The sequence below is a fragment of the Phaseolus vulgaris genome, chromosome 8, assembly GCF_051622355.1.
Source record: "Phaseolus vulgaris cultivar YP4 chromosome 8, ASM5162235v1, whole genome shotgun sequence".
NCBI lineage: Eukaryota > Viridiplantae > Streptophyta > Magnoliopsida > Fabales > Fabaceae > Phaseolus > Phaseolus vulgaris.
This window is the reverse complement of record NC_143505.1, coordinates 44,367,037-44,393,285: the sequence shown is the minus strand read 5'-3', so window position 1 is coordinate 44,393,285 and position 26,249 is coordinate 44,367,037. Positions and strand designations below refer to the sequence as shown.

General features: G+C 34.8%; 2 protein-coding genes across 2 annotated transcripts; one reads left to right on the top strand and one right to left on the bottom strand.

The window, feature by feature from the left end:
• Window positions 1-3,176: 3,176 nt before the first annotated feature.
• LOC137825198 (uncharacterized) lies at window positions 3,177-4,079 on the bottom strand. The gene has a single exon (XM_068630871.2). It carries the CDS (start codon window positions 4,077-4,079, stop codon window positions 3,177-3,179), a length of 903 nt encoding a protein of 300 aa, XP_068486972.2.
• A 13,250-nt stretch (window positions 4,080-17,329) lies between these two features.
• On the top strand, window positions 17,330-19,334 carry LOC137825469 (ribosomal RNA small subunit methyltransferase). The gene is made up of 2 exons (XM_068631135.2): window positions 17,330-17,708; window positions 18,389-19,334. Exons 1-2 carry the CDS (start codon window positions 17,400-17,402, stop codon window positions 19,127-19,129), a joined length of 1,050 nt encoding a protein of 349 aa, XP_068487236.1. The 5' UTR covers window positions 17,330-17,399; the 3' UTR covers window positions 19,130-19,334.
• Window positions 19,335-26,249: the final 6,915 nt, after the last annotated feature.

Below are 26,249 nucleotides of genomic sequence, written 5' to 3'. Positions count from 1 at the left end.
ATATTAAAACTATAAGCTAGAGATCCAGTAATCACTGTATTGACCAGCTGAATTCGACCCATCATGCTAAGAGATTTACCTTTCCAAGATGCTAGCTTCAATTTAACTTTATCAGCCAAAGGTTGAAGAAACCGACACTTTGGAGCACCAACAAAGATAGGCACTCCTAAATAATGGAAAGGCAAACAACCATGACTACAGGAAAGAATATTTTGAATTTTGGTGACAAATCTTGGAGAATTATCCATGGTGAAGAAACTACTTTTAGAGTTATTAATATATTGACCAGAAAAATCACCATATGTTTTAAGAAAAGAACTCAAATTTCTAAGAGACTTAATATCCCCCCTACAAAAAATAAATATGTCATCAGCATACAAAATATGAGAGGGAGTGAGATAACCGTGCGGACTGGCCATATTTAAAATCTTCTTATCATTCACAAGCTTAGAGAGACCTCTACTAAGAACTTCCTCTGCAAGACAGAAAAGTAAAGGAGACAATGGATCACCTTGTCTTACCCCTCGACTGCAAGGAAAAAAACCCACCAAACTACCACTTATTCTTATAGAAAGCATAGCTGAATGGAGAATTGTACTAATCCAACCGACAAATGAGGGGTGAAAACCAAAGTGTTTTAAAACTAATAATAAGAACTTCCAACTTAGAGTGTCAAAAGCTTTATGAATATCAACTTTGTAAGCCACATTACCTCCTCTAACCTTTTTAGAAAGCAGGTTAATAGCTTCATAAGCAATACCAATGCAATCCTGAATCTGTCTACCCTGCACAAATCCATATTGATTAGGAGAAATGATTCTAGCAGCCACAAGTGCAAGCCTATCCGCCAGTATCTTGGAAATAATCTTAAACTTGAAATTAGCAACAGCAATTGGCCTGTAATCTTTAATGGAATCAGCACCCTGAACCTTTGGAATAAGAGATACCACATTACTGTTCATTCCAGGGAGAACCCAGTTTTGTTTAAAAAACTGTTGAACAGCATTGAAAACATCTGTCCCAATAATTTCCCAGCAAGAATGATAGAAAACACCACCAAAACCATCAGGACCAAGAGCACTATTACCGTTAAGATTAAAAACAGCATTTTTAATTTCAGAGAAATCTGGACACTTAATCAACATCATATTCTCCTCAGAGGAAACCATCGCAGGAATATAAGTACCAATAAAATCTTCCATATTACCAGTATCCAAAACATTAGAAATAGACTCAGCATAAAGATTTTTATAAAAGTCCAAAATATGATCCTCAATGATTTTAGGATCCTCCGTAATCTCATTATCAATCCGTAGACGATGAATCCCACTAGAATTATATCTCCTTTTGACCACCGCATGGAAAAAAGCAGTATTTCGATCTCCATCCTTGAACCATAACATCCTAGCCCTTTCTTTCCAAAACAAATATTGACAGTGAAGAGCATGATCAAGCTCCTCCTTAGCAATCTTTTCTTGACAGAGAAGTCCATCACTATCAGACAAACTAGCAGTCTCTGAGCTTTTTTGAATACCAAGAAGGATGCCCTGCTTAAGAAGAACTCCATTATGAACATTACCAAAAGAATTTTTATTCCAGTCACAGAGCTCAAGTTTCAACCTTTTTAACTTATGTTGCAAGATAAACATAGGACAACCAACAACCTGATTAGCCCAAGAATCATGAATAAGCTTTAGACACGAAGTGTCCTGAAGCCACATCGAAAAGAAACGAAAATTGCTAACCTTCCGCAAAGAATTACTAGCAAGACTAGCAAGAATAGGGGAATGATCAGAACAATTTTTAACAAGAACCTGATAAGAACAAGATTCCCATTCATCTAGACACACTCCATTACATAAAGCCCTATCCAGTCTTCTGTGAATTCTATGCAACCCTCTCCTTCCTTCCGTTACACCAAGTATAACAAGATCCAGTAAAAGGCATACAAGAAAGATCATTAGTATTAATCTAGTCCAGGAATTCATTACAAGAAACCTGATTAGGAGCCACCCCCCCTTTACAGTCATCCGCCGAGAGCACAGCATTAAAATCTCCCAGAATACACCAAGGCCCTGTGAAGAAACTAAGATCCCTCTATAAAAATCGTCTAGACAAGTATGTGTTAGCACCATAAACACCTGCAAAGCTAAAACTTTTATCCTGCAGACGACAAGTTACAGAGATAAATTGATCATTAACCAAGAAATTTTGGACAAGATTAGGAACCGACAAACACCAAAGCTTAGCAACTTTATTAACAATAGGAGACGTACCCACCAAATGCATATTAACAGATTTGAAAAGGACGTGGAAAGCATTAGTGTACGACATCATGGATTCAGCAAGAAAAACCAGGAGAGGTTTATGTAGGTTAAATAAACTAAGCAACATCTCCACAGTTTTGTGGTTCCCCAATCCTCTGACATTCTAAAAAAATGAAGAGACCTTCATTGCGACGTTGTAGAGAGAACTGCCTTAGCAGTTTTCCTGGATTTACCAGTCCCCTTAGGTGGTCTCCCTGGTTTTCTTTTAGTGCGAACTGTTTCCTCCCCATTATCACTGTCATCCTCCTCCATGTCATTAGAGTCAGCCCAAAATTTTGAAACAACCTGATTTTCAATATGATCAGAATTAATTCCAACAATGGTAGGCGGAATAGTTGACGCTCCAATATGAGAATCAACTCCCACATCTGTAGTTTCCAAACCATCAAGAGAAGAAAAGTGATTTTGAAGGACCAACGATATTGCTTTAAAATCCCCAAGATATTTAGCCTTTCGAGGGGAGGGATGAGGCGACTGAGATGGTACAGTCACAATAGTAGAGACCTCCACATTAGGAACTGGTGCATTAGTATCCGCATGTGATTTAACCCTCCGAGGAGAGGTAGTACGCAACGGAGATGGTACAATCACAGGAACAGATACCTCCACATGATGATCATCAATAAAAGTTGTTGAATTTGACTCTGGGTCCTTAGCTTGCATAACAGCTAGTGAATCCAAAGTGGGAGTGGACAACCCCTACTTGGGTGAGGACCTATCATGATCTGAAGCATCCTCAAGAGGAGGCATATCTGCAAAAACATCCTCCCCTCCACCTTTTTCATCAACTTTCAACTTATCAATGAGGCCTTCCACGAGTTTTGTCTCCGGATCTTTTTTCCTATATTCTTAACGTTGTTTAGGAATCACGGTCCTCCATTGGTCCCGTTCATCAGAAGATGCCTTCTGAGAAGGTTTATGTTGAGGCCCAAGAACACGACCCTGGTCATGGATCGCCCGACACTGAGCAAGCTCGTGCCTAATCATCTTACAATGAGAGCAAAAAGGAGGGAGCCATTCATATTCCACACCAGCTACAAAAGCAAAGCCTGGACGTTCAACCAAAAGTTGATCGGAGAGAGGGGACAGAAGATCAATATCCACCAACACTCTAGCCAACATACCCCTATTCTTTCTCATAGTATGCTCATCCAAAGACAAAGGAGTACCAAGGCCTCTAACCATGGAATATATTGTATTTGGTTTCCAATACTCCAAAGGCAAATGGTAGATTCTAACCCATGTCTGAGTTTTGGTATTCTTCATGGTAGCTGGGACAAAGTCTTTTGTCCAGGCAAACAATCTCAATAAACCAGGAGATAACTTGAGGGAACCCATTCCGAGGGCCCATCTCATGTCTTCTATAGAAGCGAACTCAAACTCATAGAAACCCTTTCCAAGAGGAATTGCTTTCCATGGTCCAAGAGCTTTCCACACCGGCTGCAACTTTTTAGTTAAATCCTGGTGTGTGAGAGGTTTATCCCCCTTAGATAGAATAACCCGACCATGGAGATGGGTTTTGCAATCCTCAAGACCAGCCAAGTAATCTGCCTCATCAATCTGGACAACAATCATGTCACCCTTAATACAAGGGGTAGGTAGTTGGGACAAAGGAATGTCACATGTATTTCCCAAAGCCTGAGCAAAAGTCTTCCTTTGACCGGACATGGAATATACTTTATTATCAGGACAGACTTTTCGATCGATCAAACAAGTCCATGGAATGAGGAAACCCGCAGAGCCCTCTGCCATTTTAAAAGGCTAACAAGTCCGAACCTGTAGTAGGAAACCCTAAAACCCCCAAATCTTCAATTTAGGGTTTCAGTTTCGTTAATTTACGTAACCTGGACCTGCTGTTATTAGGGTTCGTCACCGTCTTTCTCGCAGCTGGACGGCGACCACTGGTTTCACGGCCAACTTCCCAGTGGTGGAGGCGTAGTTGGAGGCTGCGACTGTTGCTGCACCGCGGCGGCGACTGCTGGCCTGGCGTTGGAGGAACCAGGCGTCGCAGAGAGTTGCGACGGCGGCGCTGGTCAAACGCTAACCTAGGGATGTTTCGTTGCGTCTTCTCTGTGCGGAGGTGGTGCGTCTTCTCTGAACGAGTGCGGCGGGGGCAATCGAGCAGAGCAGGTCGCGCGGTGGTAGCGATTGGACAGAGGACATCGCGTGGTGGTAGTGATTCGTGCGGTGGTCGCGGAGTGCAGGTCTACGGTGGTAGCAGATTGCAAGTCGACGATGGTCGCGATGGTGTCGTTGGGTGGTGTGGAATTAGGGTTCCATATTCCCAAAATTTTCAAAACAATCAAATAATATATCAAATGTATTCCTTGTTTAATATAGATAAAATAATTATATATACTAGTGAGAGCATAGGCGTTCTCGCGTCTGTATCCGCATTTCTTTTTTTTATATATATTAAACAATGTTATTATTCGCAAACTTATTAACAATAGAAATTTACAGTATATTACGAATAAAAAAATGTCATTATCATCACTATTATATAAAATTTAAAATCATTATATCTTGGTGTAAATTGGCTTAACCAATGCGAGTGATTAGTCATCCTTCTAAGTGTTTCATTCTTTACAAATTTTGTTTTCTACAAAGAATGTCAATTATGAATAAATTGCAAAATACACACATATATACATTGATAATTACTTGTTTGTGTAGATAAATGTGTGAATGCTTTGTGTTAATATCTTCATTCAATTGTAAGGGCTCCGTGTATATTATGTTACCTTTAATATATAATCTGTATTGGTAGACTCGATCCCCACAACCGAGCCGACTGAATGATACACGTCCATGTAGGACGACCGACACCCTCGGTCCATTAACGCTCAATCAAGGTCAGTAAAGTTAAATCATCATTATGAATTAGGTAATACACCTCTAAGTACGGCCCACTTCACTAATCTGACCCAACAAGGTAAACTCATTAAAATAATATAAATAGCGCACATTCCAAGAAGTAGGTACACCATTAATTCTGACAACCGAGTGTCGAACATCCTTTGCTGACTTGATGCGTCGAAGTGTCTTCTGCAGGTACCCCCCATTTGACATTCTTCAGGAGATTGAGTGATCTAGCAACCGAGACCCAAAGGAGTAGCACGAAGACTGAAGGAGTAAGCTGACCGAGACCCAAAGGAGTAGCACGAAGACTGAAGGAGTAAGCTGAAGTGTAGGTCAACCGCCCGATAGGAAGAAGGAAGATGAAACCTCTCAATAGTTCTCTAGGTTTCATCTCCCTTGCAAGAACATAATCTATACCTATATATAAAAGGGATTTTCCACTTTAACTGCTTTAAATTTTTTCCCTATTTTATCCTTACTTAATATTTTATTTTATTAATTTATTTTGGTTATTTAGACATTTTATAATTTCAAAAGTTAATATTTCCTAATTACTCTCCCCTATTGTAGTAATTTTAAAATTGATTTAAGAAATAGCTTTTATGATTCTCCATTACACATAACCATGTACCATACTTCTCACTTTCTCTCTCTCATTTTCACATACCTACTCCCTACATTCTTTTTTTATCCTACTTCCCACAATCTTTTTTATCCTACTTCCCACATTCTTTTTTATCCTACTTCTCACTTTCTTTCTTTTCTCTTTCCTTTCCTCTTTTATGTAAAATCATACTTTCATTCTCACTTATCTTTCTCTTTCTATATTTTGATTAATCTTTGTGAAACCCTAATTTGACCTTTGCTTTATGAATTTGTAATTGAAGTTTGTGACTAGAGGGAGGGAAAAGACTCAACAAAAGGAGTTGCGCGCACCATCACAACAATCAGTAATTCTCTTTATGTGCATTTCAATTTATGAAACACTAATTTGACATTTGTCTTCTGAAATTTGATTGAAACATGTGACTAGAGGGATAAGAAGAACTCAACAAGAGGAGGCAGAGGGTACATGATGAAAGTTCTCATAAGACGCTTTTCAGTAACAATTTTATGGATTTAAATAAAATCATACAGAGCATTAACTAAACTATATTCTCATTTCTCATATTTTACGGAAAAGTTACTTCCAATTTGATTTTATGGTTTTTTGTCATCACCATTTCTCTACCTTTGTTATTCCTCTATATTTTCTTCTTTTAGGTTTTTTATATTCGAAAACATCTTAATTTTTCATAAATTTATGATTCTAGAGACCACCTTCAAAATAGGTTTGGTCACCAGAGAGCATTATGTAGAGAAGGTATGTCATCGTGTTCTTAACTCTACTTTTTACATGTTATACAAATGTTTTGTTTGTTCTTTATTTGTTAACTGTAGAGAGTTAATATTCATAGCAAAATAAAGGAATAAGATATGGAAAAACTTCAGAAGCAACAACAAGAATTTGTCTTCTCCCATATTTTTTTAGTTTATTATTACTTATTCATAATTTTAAAACAGGGATAAGCTATAAGTTAGAAAAGCGTAAAAAGAGGAAGACACCAAACCCCAAGGCACTGTTTCGCTGTCGCGCTCACTCCCTCAACCGCAAGCTTCTCACGCGAAGGAACATTATTAAGAGCGGTGTGAAACCTAGATTTGGTGCGAAAGATAGGAACAATTTAAACGAGTCTCTATACGAGTTCAAGGCGAAGAAAAGATAAGCATATTCCATTGCATTTTCTTCTTTTGTATATAATTGTACTGGACCAGAGGGCTCAGAGCTCAACGCTCGGTGGTCGGACCTCAACACCTGCCATAGACAGGTCAGCTCAGCTCTGGGGTCAAGTTGGCAGGCCAAGTTGGCGGGCCATGTGATTAGGCCCCAGATGTATATATTAGTCCCTTCTTTCGTATAACTCTTCATAAGGCCTAGGTGGCTAACGAGGGGTAGTTATAGACCTTGGGGTGCGCTTAGTGCGCAGGGTCTAGTTCAAGTAAAACATTTTCTTTTAAACCTAAGCCATGTGTGCTAGGGCACGTAAAGGTTAGGTTGCATGTATGCAGAAGAAGAGTGTAGCACCACGCTGAGGGCGCCTACGTAAACAGACTGAACCCTTGATGTTGGTACATGAGTTGGTACCCTGATGGTTATTCTGTTATTATTTTATGCACTCCCTAGAGAAAAGATTTCGTTCTGTTGTAATACCGTGAGGGTTTGCCCTTGAACAGAATATTTTCCTGTTGAGTATACTTTCAGTTGAGATTATATTCTCGTGATAGAAACTTGTTACAAGAGGTAAACTATAAAAGGGACTTGAGATCCCAGGTTAAGGTACGTTGTTTCTAATACTGAAACTTACTACTTCTTGTTTCAACGGAGTCGTGTTCCAGCGCAACAAAGGGAAGAGCAGATTCCAGCAAAGACAGACAAAGTTAGAGCTTGTCATCAGAGTCAACCAACGAGCAGGTCAACTGACAAGAACAATAATATTTTTCACGATTAAAGTTGATTAAACTATTGAGGATGAATTTTTGGTTTATTATTTAATGATGTCACATGTGTTGCCATGATTGTCATGTATTATTGGTTGTGTATAGACCTAATGAAAAAATATTGGTTTAATTCCGATAAAATATTAAAAATTATTAAAAAAAAATATGAAACTCAAATTCTATTTAGTTTTCTCGATTGAGGTTGTAGTTTTAAATAAATTTGAACTATTACTAAATATATATATATATATATATATATATATTTTCCCATAATTGATAAAATATTACAAATTATAAAAAAAAACATGAAACTCAAATTCTATTTCATTATTTTCTATCTTGAGTTTGTAATTTTAAATAAATTTAAGCCATTACAAAAAAGTGTTTTTAAAAGAGTGTTATCGGCATTTTCAAATTTCATTCTTATTTAAAATTTTATCACATTTTATCACAGTGATTTTATTATAAGTAACAATGAAACATAAAAAAAAATTTGTAAGTTTATCTTTTACTTAAGAAAATGTTTAGAAGTTTCTACATGATTTTAAACAATAACTACTATAATAAACAAAAATTTTGAAAAAAAAAATGTAATTATGGTTGTTATGGATGTACAGCGGGACTTAAAGAGGAAAGAATTTTTTTTAAATAAAATAGTGTACATTTATTCCTATGATATACATAATATTTTTATTTTTATTTTAGTCTTATTCTGCTTTAAAAGTAAAAAATAAACTATAAAAACTAAAAATAACTTTTGAATACATCTTAAAAATATAATACATTATAAATAATATATATATATATATGATTAGTTATAAGATGTAAAACTTTGAATTAAATATGACAATTGTATAATCAAAATAATTTAATAAAGATATATATTTTGGAATAAATTTCTGTTGTGAAGATAAATAAAGTTCGTAAGAAAATTGATAATATCAGTTGTGTATTGTTTTGATGATAATTAACTAATCTAAAATTTTGTAACAACATCTTGATTTTGTGGAAAAGTGACATATTACAAACAAAATTATAATAAAATTAATAAGTAGAAAGACAGAAAACAATTGGAAAGAGGAATAAAGATTAGGAATAAATTGATAGTATGTTTTTTATGTTTTATTAATAGTTATAAATTTTCAATTTTTATTGTGTTGTAATATGTGTGTTTTTTTATAGACAAAAACAGTCTTATAAAATCAGTTACAGAAAGTCTTTTATAATGTTATCATTTGTATTTAAAATTGATCTATTTCATATTTCGGATGTTTTCTCTTTTTTTCTTTCTTAATTTTATGATAAAGAAATATTACATAAGTTCCTTTGCAGATAAAACCTAATATTGTTAACAAATATGAAATTTACTTGAAATTAATATATCAATACCCTTCTATGTTTGTATTATTATTTACTAACTTAATTTTCTTTACTGTAGTTTTATAAAAAAAAATAATACTAAAACATTATATAATGTTATGTAAAAAATTTATTTAGAATTTTAAAATTTTCTAATTAAAAGTAAATATAAATATTTAATTTTTATAATTTTTTAAATATATTTTTAATGTTTATTATTTTTTCACATTTTAATAGATTACATAACAAAATGAAAAATATAAGTGATAAAATATCAACACAAGAACAACAAACACAAATTTGAAAACTAAATGTTGAAAATAGAAAGAAAAAATGAATGCACGAAGAAGAAATTATAGAGAAAAGAGAAAAAACATTATTTATATGAGAAATATTGTTTCAGAAATGAGATTGACATCTATTTGACATTTGACTCAATCAATAAAAATTGCAGGTAACAAAAATGTTATTAGTGCTCAATGCTATGTTTTTATTTTTATTGGTGGCAATCTACATTGTAAAAATTTATTTAATTCGATGAAATTTATGTGTCTTTTTACATGTATTCGTATTTATTAAAATGAACTATAAATTTATATTGATAATATAAGTGTGTGAATAATAATATCATTTATTCAATTTTAATATTAAATATAATTATATATAAATGATAAAAATAAAAAATGTGGATACACTGGCACATCAGTGCTCTGTTCCCGCTAGTAACAAATAGTGTAAATAGAATATTCACATATACTTATCTTTATGTGTCACGCATAAATAAAATGAACAATATCTGATTTTTTAAGATAATAAAATATCTTTATAAACAACATTTTTGGTAAAATTTTCATCTTCTCCTTCAATGTGTCTTTCTTTAATAAGAATTTTTGTTAAATGTAACAAAGAAGTTTGGTAGAGTGAAGAAGAGAATGTGCATAACTAAGAAGAATGAAATAGTTTTTTTTGTTGAAAGCATGAAACTTTTTTTTTTTCCAGTATCATTACACACAGTTACACTTATGGGAAAAATGATTCACTAATGTTTAGTTGAATAAGTGAAAAGAGGAGTGATAATTCAAAATTCAAAAATTTAAAATTTAAAATTTAGTTTGTAAAAATAAAGAAGTCATAAAATGACAAATATCTCATTTCATATATTTTTTAAATAATAAAATAAAATATAAGTATAAAGATAAAATTGGAATAAAATAAAATAAAAGTTAAAAGAAAATATCTTTATATATATTATTTTTATTTTTCATTCAATATAAAAAGGGATAGTATATTATTTATTATATCTATTTATTTATCTTGTATTAAAAAATATATTTTCAAAATATTATCTTTATAAGATAATTTATAATTTAGTGTCACTATAATTTTTATTATATTTTTAATATATAAAAATTAAACTATTCAATTTTTCTATAAAACATATTTATTATTTATATTTTAAAACTTAATTTTTAATTTTCACGATTTTATATAAGTTTTAGTTAATACCGTATTTTGTATTAAATAAAAAAGAGTTGCTTTACTAAAATACAAGAGATATAAATGTGATTATTAACATTATACAAACTAGCCGCAATACACAGGCGTGAGAGCTCCTATCTATCGGCATTTTTTATTTTTTCATTTATATGTATATGTGTTTAATATTAAATTTAAATAAATAATATTATTATTTCTAAACTTATATTAACAATATAAAATTATATATGAAAATGAACTTAAATTATCTAACCACATCTACTTATATATTTTTTTTAAGGAAAACATTCTCAATATAGTAGTTACAGTAAATTTTCAAATATTTTTAAATTAAAAAATATAGAAGAAAAGTAGTTTAAAACTGAAAAACAATTAACTATGATTTTTTTATTCTCCAAATAAAGTAGTTCAATTCTCTATCTCTAATTAAGTGACTATAAATAAAATAAATTTTTAAAACTGAAAAACTGGTTAAGTTTAAAATAATAAAATTAACTAAAAAAATAAAATATTAATAAAAATATACTCTTTCTAAGTAATAACGTGATAATAAATACACTATTTCTAAAAAATTACTGAAATGACAAATTAATCAAAATAAATTAATAAAATAAAATATTAATAATAATAAAATAGGAATAAATTTGTGTAAGAAAAACAGTTATAATGTGATATAGATAATTTTTCTTTTTATTGGGTATGTTATTTTTTATTGGAAAGAATTATTTGAATTTGGAAAACTTAGTTATTTAAAAGATAAAATTATAAGATTTTTTTTTTCTAATTCAAATTTCTCTAAATTTAAATAAGATAAAATTGGAAAAGATTTATGTACAAACAACATTACTGTTAATTTTATTACTGTTATCTTTTATTGGGAAGAAGAATGATTTGAATTTAGAATACGTAGTTATTTAAAGGATAAAATTATAAGATTTTTTTTTAATTCAAATTTCTCTAAACTTTTAAAATTCAAATTTTCAAAGAAGATAAAATTGGAAAATATTTACGTAAAAAAAAATAATCACTTTGTACATTGTTATAGATGTCAATAATATGTATATCATTTCTTGTAAATCAAGTTTGGGATTTGTTATTCATTTATATTTTATTATTTTATTATTAATGAGAGTTATAAAATAAAAGTGAAAAAAAAAAATACAAAACAATTATTAGTGTATATAGTATTTGTTGTTATACATTCAATACAAACATCATTCACCTTTTTCAACTTCTTTTATTACTTTAAAGCCTCTTTTATTACTTTCATTTCCATTGGTAATGGAGTAAGTAAGTTTGGTTTTCTCACCTTCCCCATTTTTTCCAATGGAAAAATGCACACTTCAAGTGAGTACAAAATAATAATTTAAAAATAAATTGGAATAAACAATTCTCCAAAGGAGGTTCTGACAAAGACAAAACCCCTTTAATGATAGAAACAATACCCAAATAATCATTATTGTTGTTGCTAAATAAATATATCAATATTTTCAACTTTTTGTGGGTTTGGTGCTTGTTAAGTGTATAACAGAATGACCTTTACGTAACTGCATGGGTATTCCTATATATACCCTTACGCCTTATGTAATACTTACTTTTCTATATACATAATGAAAATATAAGCCCTTACTCTCTCTTCTACTCACTTGACCTAATATGGTATCAAGAGCTCCCTGTTTTTCTTTTCTGTCATGTCTTCCGCTACATCCACAGTTTCTTCTTCTTCTTCCTCTTCTTTTCCTTCCCCTCACTTCTTTACCACATCGATTTCGTTGAAACTGTCTGAAGAAATTTTTTTGCTGTGGAAGCAGCAGGTCCTTGCAACCACTGATGGGTACAAACAGCAAGATAGTTTGCTCGTGGCTTGGATGTTAGCTTCCATGACCACACCGTTCCTCACCAAGATGGTGGGTCTTCACTCCTCCGCTGAGATTTGGGATGTTCTTCACACCTATTTCGCTGCCAACACACGTGCACAGATCAAGAAGTTCAGATTGCGTCTCAAGAACCCCAAGAATGAGCGCTCTGTTTCCACCTATCTCTTGGATATCAAGAAGACCGTTGATCTTCTTGCTGCCATAGGAGCCCCTGTTTCTGTTGAAGATCATGTTGAAACAATTCTAGATGGACTTTCTGCTGATTTTGACCCTTTTGTTGCATCCATCATGTCCCGCAAAGAGGCGTACACTATTAATGAAATTGAAGCTCTCTTATTAGCTCAAGAAGAGCGTCTCGCTAAACATCTTCAGGTTGATCATCTCACTGTTCCGCCCACCGCTGATGTTGCTATGTGGACTCCTACGCGTTCCACCAATGGCAAATCTCACCGCAAGCCTGGTGGCTCTCGTGGTGGTCGTGGCGTCATGCATGCTCCTTTGAATTCAGGATGTCTTTCCAACTACAGACCCTCGCATACTGACTCTTGGGTCTCGCTTCGCCCTGTTTGTCAAATCTGCAAAAAGCATGGCCACTCTGCGGATGTGTGTTGGCAACGGTATCATCATTCTTCGTCTAACAATATGACGGCCAATTATTCCTCTTTTTCTTCTCAGGATTGTGTTCCTAGTGACGCGTCCATACTTGGTGCGCCTTCCTCCATGGATGACCCTCTGTGGTATCCGGATAGTGGCGCTACTCACCACATCACCAACTCTTCTTCTGTTTATTCCGATAAACAACACTATGCAGGTTCTGAAATGGTTAAAATGGGTAATGGAAAAGGTTTGTGCATCTCCCATATTGGTTCTACTTCTTTATCCTCTGGTACTCACAGTACGTCCCTTCATTTAAACGACCTTTTGCTCGTGCCTGATATCACAAAAAACCTTCTAAGTGTCTCAAAATTCTCTCGTGATAACAATGTTTTCTTTATATTTTACCCTCACTCGTGTTATGTTGTGCATCAGGATACGAAGCAAGTCCTTCTTCAAGGAACTCTTAAAGATGGGTTGTGCACCTTTCCTGGCTTAAAGGCTTCATCACAATACTCTGCTAATTCTCTTTCTTTTACTGGAAACAGTGCCACTATCAACCTTTGGCATCAACGTTTTGGTCATTGCCATTTAACACCCTTAAAGCAAATTCTTTCGTCTTGTAATATCTCTGTAAAACATGATCTTCATTTTTGTGCTGCCTGTGCGCGTGCTAAGTGTCATCAGTTTCCTTATCCCACTACTTTAACTGTCTATACTGCTCCATTACAACTTGTGTATACTGATATTTGGGGTCCTGTTTATGTGCCTGCTTCTAATGGAGCTCGATATTATGTGTCTTTTCTTGATGCTTTTACCAAATTTACATGGATTTATGTTCTGCATACCAAGTCTCAGGTTTCGCATGCTTTCAAAAAATTTAAAGCTCTAGTTGAAAACCAAACTGGCCATAAAATTTGTAATCTGCAAACTGATAATGCACGTGAATTTCTTGCCTTAACTCCTTTTCTTCAACAGCATGGTATACATCACCGCCTAACATGCCCTTACACGCACCAACAAAATGGTTATGTGGAAAGAAAGCACCGCCATATTGTGGACATGGGTTTAGCGTTGCTTGCTCATGCTCATCTTCCCCTAAAATTTTGGGCTGAGGCTTTTATTTCTGCAGTTCATATTATTAATGTTCTTCCCTCTCCTCTTATACAAGGTGACACGCCTCATCATAAACTTTTTCACACCACTCCTAATTACGCTCACTTTAAGGTTTTTGGTTGCGCTTGTTACCCTAATCTTCGCCCCTATAACACACGTAAATTTGCTTTTCGTTCTCAGTGTTGTTTTTTCCTTGGTTACAGTCTTCACCGTGCTGGTTATATTTGCCTAACTGCAGATGGAAAAACTATTATCTCTCGCAATGTTATTTTCAATGAATCTCACTTTCCCTATAATGCACAATCGCTTCCCTTTGCTGTTTCATCAGGTAATATCTTGCCTATTGTTTCTTCCACTCCCTCACTCACCATTGTGCCGTTTCATCCTCCTCCTGCTACCCCCCTGCCTCACCTCCTGCTGCACCTCCTGATGTTGCTCCTGAGGTTCCCCCTACTGGTCCTCCCACTGATACTTCTGCGTCCTCTGCACTGCTCCCTGTCTCCACTACGACCAACGTTCATCCGATGGTTACTCGAGCAAAGGTTGGCACTCACAAACCAAAGGTGTATCTCTCCTCTCTTCCTAACATTCCTCACATTCCATCTTCTGTCAAAACTGCCCTTGCTTCCCCGCTTTGGTCTATTGCTATGTAAGAAGAATACACTGCTTTGCTCTCTAACAACACTTGGACCTTAACTACTCTCCCTCCCAATGCATCGCTGGTTGGGTGCAAGTGGGTTTTTAAAACTAAGCTACATGCAGACGGCTCGTTTCATCGGTGTAAAGCTCGTCTCGTGGCAAAAGGCTTTCATCAAACGCACGGGTTTGACTATGCCGAGACCTTTAGCCCTGTGGTTCGTCACACTACCATACGTCTTGTGCTCGCCCATGCTGTCACTTCAAGTTGGCCTGTCTGTCAAGTTGATGTCAATAATGCTTTTCTTAACGGTGATCTTAGTGAATGCGTTTACATGCAACAACCCCCTGGTTTCGTTTCTGCAAATCCGCATCTCGTATGTCGGCTTTACAAAGCCATCTACGGGATGAAACAAGCCCCTCGCTCTTGGTTTCTCAAGCTAAGTAATACATTACATACCCTTGGCTTCACACCTACAAAGAGTGATACCTCCTTGTTTGTTCGTTTTACTTCTTCACACACTCTTCTGGTTCTTGTTTATGTAGATGATATTCTGATCACTGGGTCCTCTCTCTCTGCCATCACTACGCTCATTTCCAGCCTCCATTCCTACTTTGCATTAAAAGATCTTGGTAATCTACATCATTTTCTGGGTATCCAAGTTACACGTACCTCCACAGGTGACATGCATTTGTCTCAGTCACAGTACATTTGTGAGCTCCTTCATAAAACCACCATGGTCTCCTCCAATCCGCAACCCACACCCATGATCTCCACTGTTCGTCTTCAACAAAACTCGTCTATGGCTTTTCATGATCCCACTCTCTATCGGTCAGTCGTTGGCATTCTCCAGTACCTCCTTGTCACTCGTCCTGAACTCTCCTACTCGGTCAACAAGGTTGCACAGTTCATGCATGCTCCCCAAAATCATCACTGGCAAGCTGTTAAACGTATTCTACGGTATCTTGCTGGCACTGTTCACCATGGTCTCCTTCTTCACCGTACCTCTACCTCGAATGTCCTAGCCTTTGCCGATGCAGATTGGGCTGCCGACCTTGATGATCGCAAGTCCACCACAGGGTTCTATGTTTATCTTGGTTCCAATCTGATCGCATGGTCCACACACAAGCAAAAATGCGTTTCCCGGAGTAGCACTGAAGCTGAATATCGTGCCATCGCTGCAGTCATGGCTGAACTCCTCTGGCTCCGGTCGCTTCTTCACGAACTTCAAATACCCACGTCCATCCCTCGAATCTACTCTGACAATCTGGGTGCTGTCCTTCTAAGTGTTAATCCTGTCATGCACTCTAAGTCTAAACACTTTGGGTTATACCTTCACTTTGTTAGGGACAATGTCCAAACTAAGCAGGATCAGCTGTTTCACATCCCAGCCCGCTACCAAGTTGTTGATCTGCTCACCAAGCCTGTGTATGGAGTCAGTTTTCTTCGGGTTTGAAATAAGCTCAAGGTTGTCCCTACTTCAACCATAAGCTTACGGGGGGATGTTAAGTGTATAACAGAATGACCTTTACGTAATTGCATGGGTATTCCTATATATACCCTTACGCCTTATGTAATACTTACTTTTCTATATACATAATGAAATATAAGCCCTTTCTCTCTCTTCTACTCACTTGACCTAATAGTGCTTAACAAGGACAAAACAATAAGCATGTAAGTTTTTTCCATTCCTGAAATGCACATCCAAGAAAGAAAAAGATAAAGGCCTTCGTTAACCAAGCAAACAGAAATCCAAAATAATAATAAAAAAAACAAAAAGGGAAGTTTTGCGTTCAATTTTTGGGAGATGAGCATGAGGAGGGTAGAGGAGTAGGCAAATAAAAGTTACTTTAGGCCATTTGAGAAGAACCGAGCGGCAAGATGGAGAAAGGGGCAAAGAGATTTGAAGAGATTGAGGAAGAAGAGAAATACAACGAACATAGAGAAACCCTGATGAGCCCAAAAATCAAGTTGAGAGAATTATACTGAGACGAATGAAAAGGAAACGTTAAGAAGTGGTTATTGTAGATTTTTGGTTGATTATTGTAATCGAGGATGAAGTTTTTTATTTATTCTATGTGAAATTACAAAATGTCCAAAATAATTTAATAGAATAAAATGTTGTTATAATAGTAAAATAAAATAAAAATGGTTATAAAGGAAATTTCCATTACGTATAAATATTAATATTTATTTAAAAATCTTAGTAGGTTTGGATATAATTTTATTAAAATGTAAAGAAAATATGTGTTTTGAAACTATAACTTAACTTTAAGTACAATTTTTTTATTAATATTAACGAAATATTTTATTTATTTATTATTATATATATTTATGTTTAATATTAAAATTTGAATAAATAATCTTATTATTTGCACACTTATATCATAATATAATTCTTAAAATTATAGAATTACCTTGTTAATTATTAAAATTATAAAATAACAAAATAATTAAAATAAAATAGAAAATTTAGAAAAAATAATCTAAAACAGTAACTTATTAATATTTTCTGAGAGAAAAACCCTAATTCAATATCTCACTCCGTATTCCTGCGTGCGTCTTTGAACCAAAACAGTGCAGCGAGTTTCAATGGCGGGTGGGAAAGCGAAGAAGGAGAAGGCGAAGGCGCCGCAGCACATGCCGTACCAAGGAGGAATCTCCTTCCACAAATCGAAGGGACAGCACATTCTCAAGAATCCTTTGCTCGTCGACTCCATTGTGCAGAAATCCGGCGTAAAACCCACTGACGTCGTTCTTGAGATTGGTCCCGGCACAGGAAACCTTACAAAGAAGCTTCTAGAAGCGGCCAAGAAGGTCATCGCCGTCGAGATCGATCCCCGCATGGTTCTCGAGCTCCAGCGACGGTTCCAGGGAACTCCTCACTCCAATCGCCTCACTGTATGAAAACAAAGAGTAATTTCACTTTCTGTTTCAGTTTTCACCCACTCTTGTTTTGAAGAAAATTATTTCAAAGTGTGAATTGTCAATTTTTTCTGTAAAAATTTAAAATAACCAGAAACGCCAAGTTACAGTGACTGGGAAAAAGGGGAAGCGAAACGACATCGTACAATCTTTTGTTTGAAGCGTATGAAGGAATGAGATTCTTTTGTTTGAAACTCGGTGATGTTGTGTGAGAAACACTTAGAAGTCCATTTGGTAGAGGTTATTTAAGGATTCAAATTGTGGTCACAGTTGCGATTATGTTGTAATGCTTGTTACTATGGGAAATTGTGGACAACTGTAACCATAGCGGTCAGTGACCCCAAAAACCTGAACCTTTTTTCTCAAAATAGTGGAAATAGTGGGTGTGACTGGTTTTTTAAAATCTGGGTTAGTATGTTTGAATGAGTTTTTTAGGGTAGCCCATGAGAACCGTTTAGTACGCATATTTCAAGTGCTTATTTTCAATGACTTATATGCATTAAGTTGATGCATGGTGAACACAGAATCTGTTTGGAAGAGCTTACTTACAACTTATTTGTTTTATAACATGGATACTTACTGTAAGATCTTCTTGGTCCCTGATTTTACTAACATGCTTTTGTATTATGTTCTTTTTTATTTTTTCATGGTTTCAGGTTATTCAAGGTGATGTGCTGAGGACCGAACTTCCTTATTTTGACATATGTGTTGCAAACATTCCATACCAAATATCTTCTCCTCTCACATTCAAGTTACTCAATCACCAGCCTGTATTTAGGGCTGCAATCATAATGTTCCAGAGAGAGTTTGCCATGAGACTGGTTGCTCAGCCTGGTGATAAACTATATTGTCGTCTTACGGTGAACACTCAACTCCATGCTCGAGTTTTCCACCTCCTCAAAGTTGGAAGAAACAACTTTAGGCCCCCTCCCAAGGTTGATTCCTCTGTAGTGCGAATTGAGCCCAGGAAACCTCGTATAGAAGTTAAGCTAAAGGAGTGGGATGGGTTTTTGCGAATTTGTTTCAACAGGAAGAACAAAACACTTGGTTCAATATTTAGGCAGAAGAGTGTGATCTCCTTGCTTGAAAAGAACTACAGAACTGTGCGGGCGCTGGAACTTGGGCAAAAAGATTCACTGAAGGAAGCGGATACCAAAACAGACTTGGCTAGTTTTGGTGACGATCAAGGTATGGAGATGGATGATGATGAAGCAGATGATGACGAAATGGAAGTTGAGGATGGGGAAACTGATGAGGTGCAATCTGAATTCAAGGACAAGGTTTTGGGTGTTCTAAAAGAAGGAGATTTTGAAGAAAAGAGGTCTTCCAAGCTCACATTGCAGGAGTTCTTATACCTGCTTTCTCTGTTTAACAAAGCTGGAATACACTTCTCCTGATTTCAGATGATCAATTTTCTTGATAGTTCTTCTCTCTTTTTAGTCTACACTATTTTTTTGCTTATTAGTCTTATCATTAGGCTGTATTTGTATTCTCCAAGAAAGAGTGGTATCAGATAACCTGTTCTTAAGCATAGTATTTTGTTGTGCTCCTTCTTGGATGTAATCTATATTGTTTTCATTAAATTATGTTCTTCCTTCATTACTTTATGAGCATCTGCATCTGCAACTTTCTGAGTGGTGTCATGTTGATTCTTTTATTTCAAATGTTCTTTTTCTCTCGGTAATGCAACCTTTGAGTTGTGGATAATGATTGTGAGGCATATTGTAGTATCAATATTTAGTTAACACTATTTAGTTAGTGCTATGTTTTGTCACTGAGAGGTTAAATTTATTTATGGGGATTTGAGACATGAAATTCTAAGTATCACCTAGATTGATACGGACGTAATGTGCTCATTTCAATATCTTTAACTGAAAGCAAAGAGAAAATATAAATTGGTCAAGAGAAGCAGCAGTGATGCACAACCACAAGAATATAGTTTCTCAAATTTCCTAACGTTGCAGTTTTGCTGTTTCTCCAAGCCTTCACGTGTTTTCATTGTCAGGGACTTATGAATCATGGACACTAAGAGGGCACTTGTGATCATGACACTAAGAGAACACTATTATCTTGTTAACTCATCCTCACTCAGAATTTTTATGTCCATTCACTCTTCTAGGAGAGAGACCAACAACTATATCCATGGAATTTGGGCAGTTCAGGATATCCATAGGTGTTAGGTATGTCTAACAATTTTCATTCTATATATTTCTCTCCAACTACCTTTCTTATTTTAAAATATTGTCTTATTTAATTTTAAAATTTCAACTCCTTTTAGAAATTTTGTTATTTAATCTCATTTCATGCTTATCATTTTCTTTAAAAGCCCATTAGATTTAATGGTCTTACTTATTTTTAAAACTATTGAGACAATGGTACTTTAAAAAAAAGTCAATAAGTTTTATCACATACAGTTTAAAATGCTCTAACATTTTAAAAATCTAAAACATTTAATGAAAATCAAAATATTTTGAGAAGTAGTGTATTTATCTAGACTAAAAGTACAAATAAGAAAACAAACAAAAACGTTATTAAAGAAAATAATATTGTTAATTCAAACTCAATTTAATTTTTTTTGGTATAAACAACCAAAGGACATAGAGTATCATGGTATGAAATATAATCTTTAGTATAAATCAACAAAGAACACAATAAACTACCATCCTATAAATTATCAATTTGATAATGATATTGGATACGAAAATTACATAAACTCCAAAATATAAGACAACACTGCCACTAATATGTACAATCAACATGAAAAACATCTCTAATAAGAATTCAGATTTATATAATTCTTGATATAAAAAAATAATTTACTTTATTTTATCATTTCCTATAATAAACCTTTACAATAGAATTTTGTAAAACATATATCTTAATAATTAAAATAACAGATGGAATCAAATCTTTGAAAAACAATGTTGTGAATCTTATAACATATATATATAAATTATTATTTTTTCTTTTATTTTTTTTAACTTTTTTATGATAATTGTGTAAAAAAATTATTCAACTAAGTATCAGAACAATATAAATCTACAATTATACTCAAGTAAAGTGTCAAAAACATGTCTAAACTGATTTTTTTTAATTGTAACAAAATTGAATTTTTTTTTAAACATACAGTCAAAACATGTTTGGAAAGTGTGTAAAGGGATAATATATCTCACTGCTTTTTAGTCTTTTCTGTTGTAACCACCTATTGGTTATAACTCCTTTATATACACTTGTAATTGTAATCTTTGATATGAATATTTGATATACATTTTTCCTTTTCTCAAACTCTCACTCTGTTTTACTCTTTTACCCTTTATCTTCCTCTCTCTTCACATGGTATACAGAGCTTTTTTTTTTTCATCATGTCTTCCCCTTCTTCATCTTCTTCTTCTTCGGGTACCAATCTTGAAAAATTTTCTGGTGTTTCCTCCTTCACACCTCATACTTTCTCTACTCCAATTTCATTGAAATTGGAAGATGATAACTTTCTTCTCTGGCAGCAACAAGTCACTGCCACTGTACATGGTCTCAATCTTTCACGGTTCTTGGAGGAGTCTTCATCACCCCCAGAATTTCTCACTGCTGAAAATTCAAAATCGCCCACCCTTAATCCTCTTTTTCTTCGGCATCAGCAACAGGATCACCTTCTCGTTGCCTGGCTTCTCGCGTCCATGACAATGCCAATCTTGACGAAAATGGTGGGTCTTCACAGAGCGTATCAAATCTGGAATAAACTGCATACGTATTATGCCACTCAGACTCGAGCCAAAATTAAGAAACTCAAGGTACAATTACGCAATCCTAAGAAAGATCGCTCCATTTCCACCTATCTTCTTGATCAAAAGAAAATCGTGGATACAATTGTCGTTGTCGGTGCCCCAATCTCGATCGATGATCAAATCGAAGCTATTCTGGACGGCTTACCTGACGAATATGACGGTTTCATTACTTCCGTCACCTCTCGCATCGATCCATACACAGTGGAAGACATTGAGGCTCTTCTGCTTGCCCAAGAGGAGCGTTTTGACAAACATCGATTGTTGGATTCTGGTATTGTTCAAGCACATCTTTCAATAGCTTCTTGGCAACCGTCAAACCCCACATACAACAAACCATGGATGAATCAAACTCACAGAGGTGGTCGCCGTGGTGGACGACCCCCAAATCGCTTCTCTGGAGTGTCAAATCGAATTTCTGGAGCGTCAAACAGAAACCCTAATTTCAAGACTCAGTGCCAAATCTGTGGAAAGATGGGTCACACAGCTCTCCGTTGTTGGCAAAGGTATGACACCGATTCAAATACCTCTATCAATGCTAATGCTACTGAATTTTTTGCTTCAGCGAATGAATCTGCTGAACCATCTATTTTGGGAGTACCATCTACGGTCACCGATCCTCTCTGGTATCCTGACAGCGGTGCTACACATCATCTCACAAGTGACTTCAATGCTTTTACCACCAAAGCCAATTATAATGGCACCGAGGATGTAAAGTTAGGTAATGGTTCAGGTACTCCTATTACTCACATTGGCTCTGCCACTTATATTACTCCTCACCATAACACTGTCGTTCATCTTCATCAACTTCTTCATGTTCCAAACATCACCAAAAATCTTATAAGTGTTTCTAAGTTTGCTAAAGACAATAATGTCTTCTTTGAATTCTATTCTGATTACTGCCTTGTCAAACAACAGGATACAAAGCGGATCATTCTATAAGGAAAACTTAAAGATGGTCTTTATGTGTTTCCTTCGTTTATTCACAAACTCAAACCTTTTGTATGCAATATTAGTGTTAATTCTATGTGTTCTAAGTTTCAACTATGGCATAATCGCCTTGGTCATGCTTCCTATAACACTGTTACTAGAGTAATGAAATTGTGCAACGTACCATGTCTTAAACACTCCGTTTTTTGTGAAAATTGTACTATTGCTAAACATCACCAATTACCTTTTCATGATTCTGAAACTGTTTATACTTGTCCTCTTGAACTTGTATTTGCTGATATATGGGGTCCTTCTCCATACTATTCTTCTAATGGATCTCGGTATTACTTAGCCTTTCTTGATGCTTATTCGCGCTTTACATGGCTTTATCTCATATCCTCTAAATCTCAAGTTTTTTCAGTTTTCCAGCGTTTTAAAATTTTTGCTGAAAAACAAATTGGATGCATATTAAAAAGCTTACAAACGGATAATGCTAAGGAATTTCTTGCTCTTACACCTTCCTTGCATAATAATGGGATACAACATAGGCTAACTTGTCCTCACACACATGAGCAAAATGGCTCAATTGAAAGAAAACATAGACATGTTGTTGAGACAGGTTTAGCCTTATTATCAACTGCCTCTTTACCTTATAAGTTTTGGGGAGAAGCTTTTCTTACTGCAACTACTATTATTAATCACTTACCATCTTCTGTGCTTAACAATCGTACACCTAATGAAGTTTTTTTTAACAAAAAACCCACTTATGAATTTTTTAAAGTCTTTGGTTGTGCTTGTTATCCTTTGCTTAGACCGTATAATCATCATAAATTTGAATATCATGCTTTTATATGTCTGTTTTTGGGATATGATTCCAATCATAAAGGGTACCTTTGCTTGATGCCTTCTGGTAAGACAATTATCTCACGCCATGTCATCTTTAATGAAACTGTTTTTCCTTTTTCTCTTACAAATAATCCTTTCTCTATTGATTCTGATTTGTCATCTTCTACTCATTCTAATGTGCCCCTCACTGTTATTCCTTCATCCACCTCTTTACCATATGCTCCTAATAATAATTCTGCTCCTAATAATAATAATAATTCTGCTGCTCCTGCTTGCACCACTGCACCTATATCTTGTGAATCTATGGAGTCTCTTTCTTCTCCACCTGCTTCAGATTCTATCATCAACAATCATCCCATGGTGACTCGTTCCAAAGCTGGTGTGTTCAAACCCAAAATATATCAGGTTAGTACATCATCTGTTGAACCCCTTGGTTATAAACAAGCTTTATCTGATTCAAACTGGTTTAAAGCAATGCAATCTGAATATAATGCGCTTATAACTAATAACACTTGGACTCTAATGCCTCATCCTCTTGGTGCGAGTGTCGTTGGGTGCAAGTGGATTTTCAAACGCAAGTTGCATGCTGATGGGACTTTTCATCGCAACAAAGCACGCCTTGTAGCAAAAGGCTTTACTCAGGTTCCTGGTCTGGATTATAGTGACACATTCAGCCCTGTTGTTCGACCTACAACAATTCGAATTGTTCTTGTTTTAGTTGTTTCCCACAATTGGCCACTACATCAAATAGACATTGACAATGCTTTTTTGCATGGAGACTTGCAAGAACATGTATACATGGCTCAACCACCTGGTTTTGTTTCATATGCGCATCCTCAACATGTATGCAAACTGAACAAAGCTATATATGGTCTAAAACAAGCTCCTCGGTCCTGGTTTCAGAAGCTTCATCACACTCTTACACAGATGGGTTTTCAATCTTCTAAAAGTGATTCTTCTCTGTTCATAAAGTTCTGGGATGGTAATGTCTTACTCATTCTTATCTATGTTGATGACATTCTTATTACTGGTAACTCATCTAATGTAATTCAAAAATTTATTTTTGCCCTACAAACTGTTTTCCTTTAAAAGATCTTGGAATATTGCATTATTTTCTTGGTGTTCAGGTCTCATCACTACCAGATGGTAGTTTATTCTTGTCTCAGGAAAAATATGCAAATGATCTTCTGCTGCAAACGGATATGCTTCATGCCAAATCCCAGCCCACACCAATGATTTCTTCTTTGCGGTTAACTAAAGATGGTAGCACAGTCGTTCCAGATCCCACTGTTTACAGATCTACTGTTGGAGCACTTCAATATCTCACTATCACACGTCCTGAACTTGCTTTTTCTGTGAACAAAGTCTGTCAGTTCATGCATGCTCCTCAAGAACACCACTGGAAAGCTGTGAAACGGATTCTAAGATATGTTGCTGGCACCACTGCGCATGGTCTCCGTCTTCATCCCAGTTCTACATCATCCATAATGGGTTTCAGTGATGCTGATTGGGCAACTGATTTGGATGATAGACGCTCCACAACTGGCTACTGTGTCTACTTGGGAAAGAATCTTATCTCATGGTCTTCTCAAAAACAAAAGGTGGTCTCTCGGAGCACTACAGAAGCTGAGTATCAAAGTGTTGTTGCTGTTCTTGCCGAGTTGTTATGGATTCAATCCCTTCTAACATAACTCCGACAAGTTTTCTCTCCTCCTACAATATACTCTGATAATCTAGGAGTTGTTCTTATGGCTGCCAATCCTGTCATGCACTCCAAGACTAAGCATTTTGAATTAGATTTACACTTTGTCAGAGAGAAAGTTCAACAAAAATACATTCATCTAGTGCACATTCCTGGTCAATATCAAGTAGCTGACATTTTTACTAAACCTATTTCAGGAGCATCCTTTTTTAATTTTAAGAGTAAACTTATGGTGGAACACATCCCCACCACAAGTTTAAGGGGGGATGTAAAGGGATAATATATCTCACTGCTTTTTAGTCTTTTATGTTGTAACCACCTATTGGTTATAACTCCTTTATATACACTTGTAATTGTAATCTTTGATATGAATATTTGATATACATTTTTCCTTTTCTCAAACTCTCACTCTGTTTTACTCTTTTACCCTTTATCTTCCTCTCTCTTCACAAAGTGTTTTTGAAAAGAGTTTTGAACACATCAATATGTTATACTATACAGGTGAGTGTTTTTATTCAATACATTAAAAAAGAGTTAATTATAATTTTTTTAAATTTTATTTATTAGTTAATGATTGAGCTAATTATGCACGTGTTTGATAGTCTTGTGTGTATCAAAGAAAAAATTAACTTAACATGCTGTGAACAATGAAGAAAATCAATAAAGAAAAATAAAAATATAAAAAACAAAAAATAAAGGATAAAGATTTTAAATTTACAAAAGATGAAAGGTTTTCTTATTACATATTAAGATTAAATTTCCCTTTAATCTAAGTAGCAACTACTAAAGGCCAAACATACTCAATCATCTCAAATTTAACATAATTAAAGGTTAAAGTTTTTATGTTAAAATTATTCTTTTATTATTGTAAGTTTTTATTATTGAATCTCAATTTAATGCTGGTGACAAGGCATTGCCTAAATTGAAACAACTTAACTATTACGTTTTCGGGTTTGGTATATTTGTGTTTATCAAATTTTGATATTTACACTCTGGAATCTGGTTATATATCTTGAAATATGTGTAGTGGGATTTATCTATTTTGCATGATTTTTTTTTTAGTATACTACTAAAGTTTAAGTAATTATTAAGCTATTGAAGTTGTGTGATTTATTGATTTTGTGTGGTTTTGTTTTTGGTTCATCTAAAGCTGAAAAACTTTACTATTGAATTGATGACAAGTGCATGTTTGGATTAAAGCATGCAAACACAAGTTTGAATCAAAAGTTTGTTGGAAACTTTAAGTTTGATAGAAAATATGGG

Excerpts from the sequence above, each read along its gene's own strand:
- LOC137825198 (XM_068630871.2), bottom strand. The coding sequence starts at position 4,079 with ATGGCAGAGGGCTCTGCGGGTTTCCTCATTCCATGGACTTGTTTGATC.
- LOC137825469 (XM_068631135.2), top strand. The coding sequence starts at position 17,400 with ATGGCGGGTGGGAAAGCGAAGAAGGAGAAGGCGAAGGCGCCGCAGCAC. Across the intron at positions 17,709-18,388 it reads CTCACTCCAATCGCCTCACT|GTTATTCAAGGTGATGTGCT; the intron begins GTATGAAAACAA and ends TCATGGTTTCAG.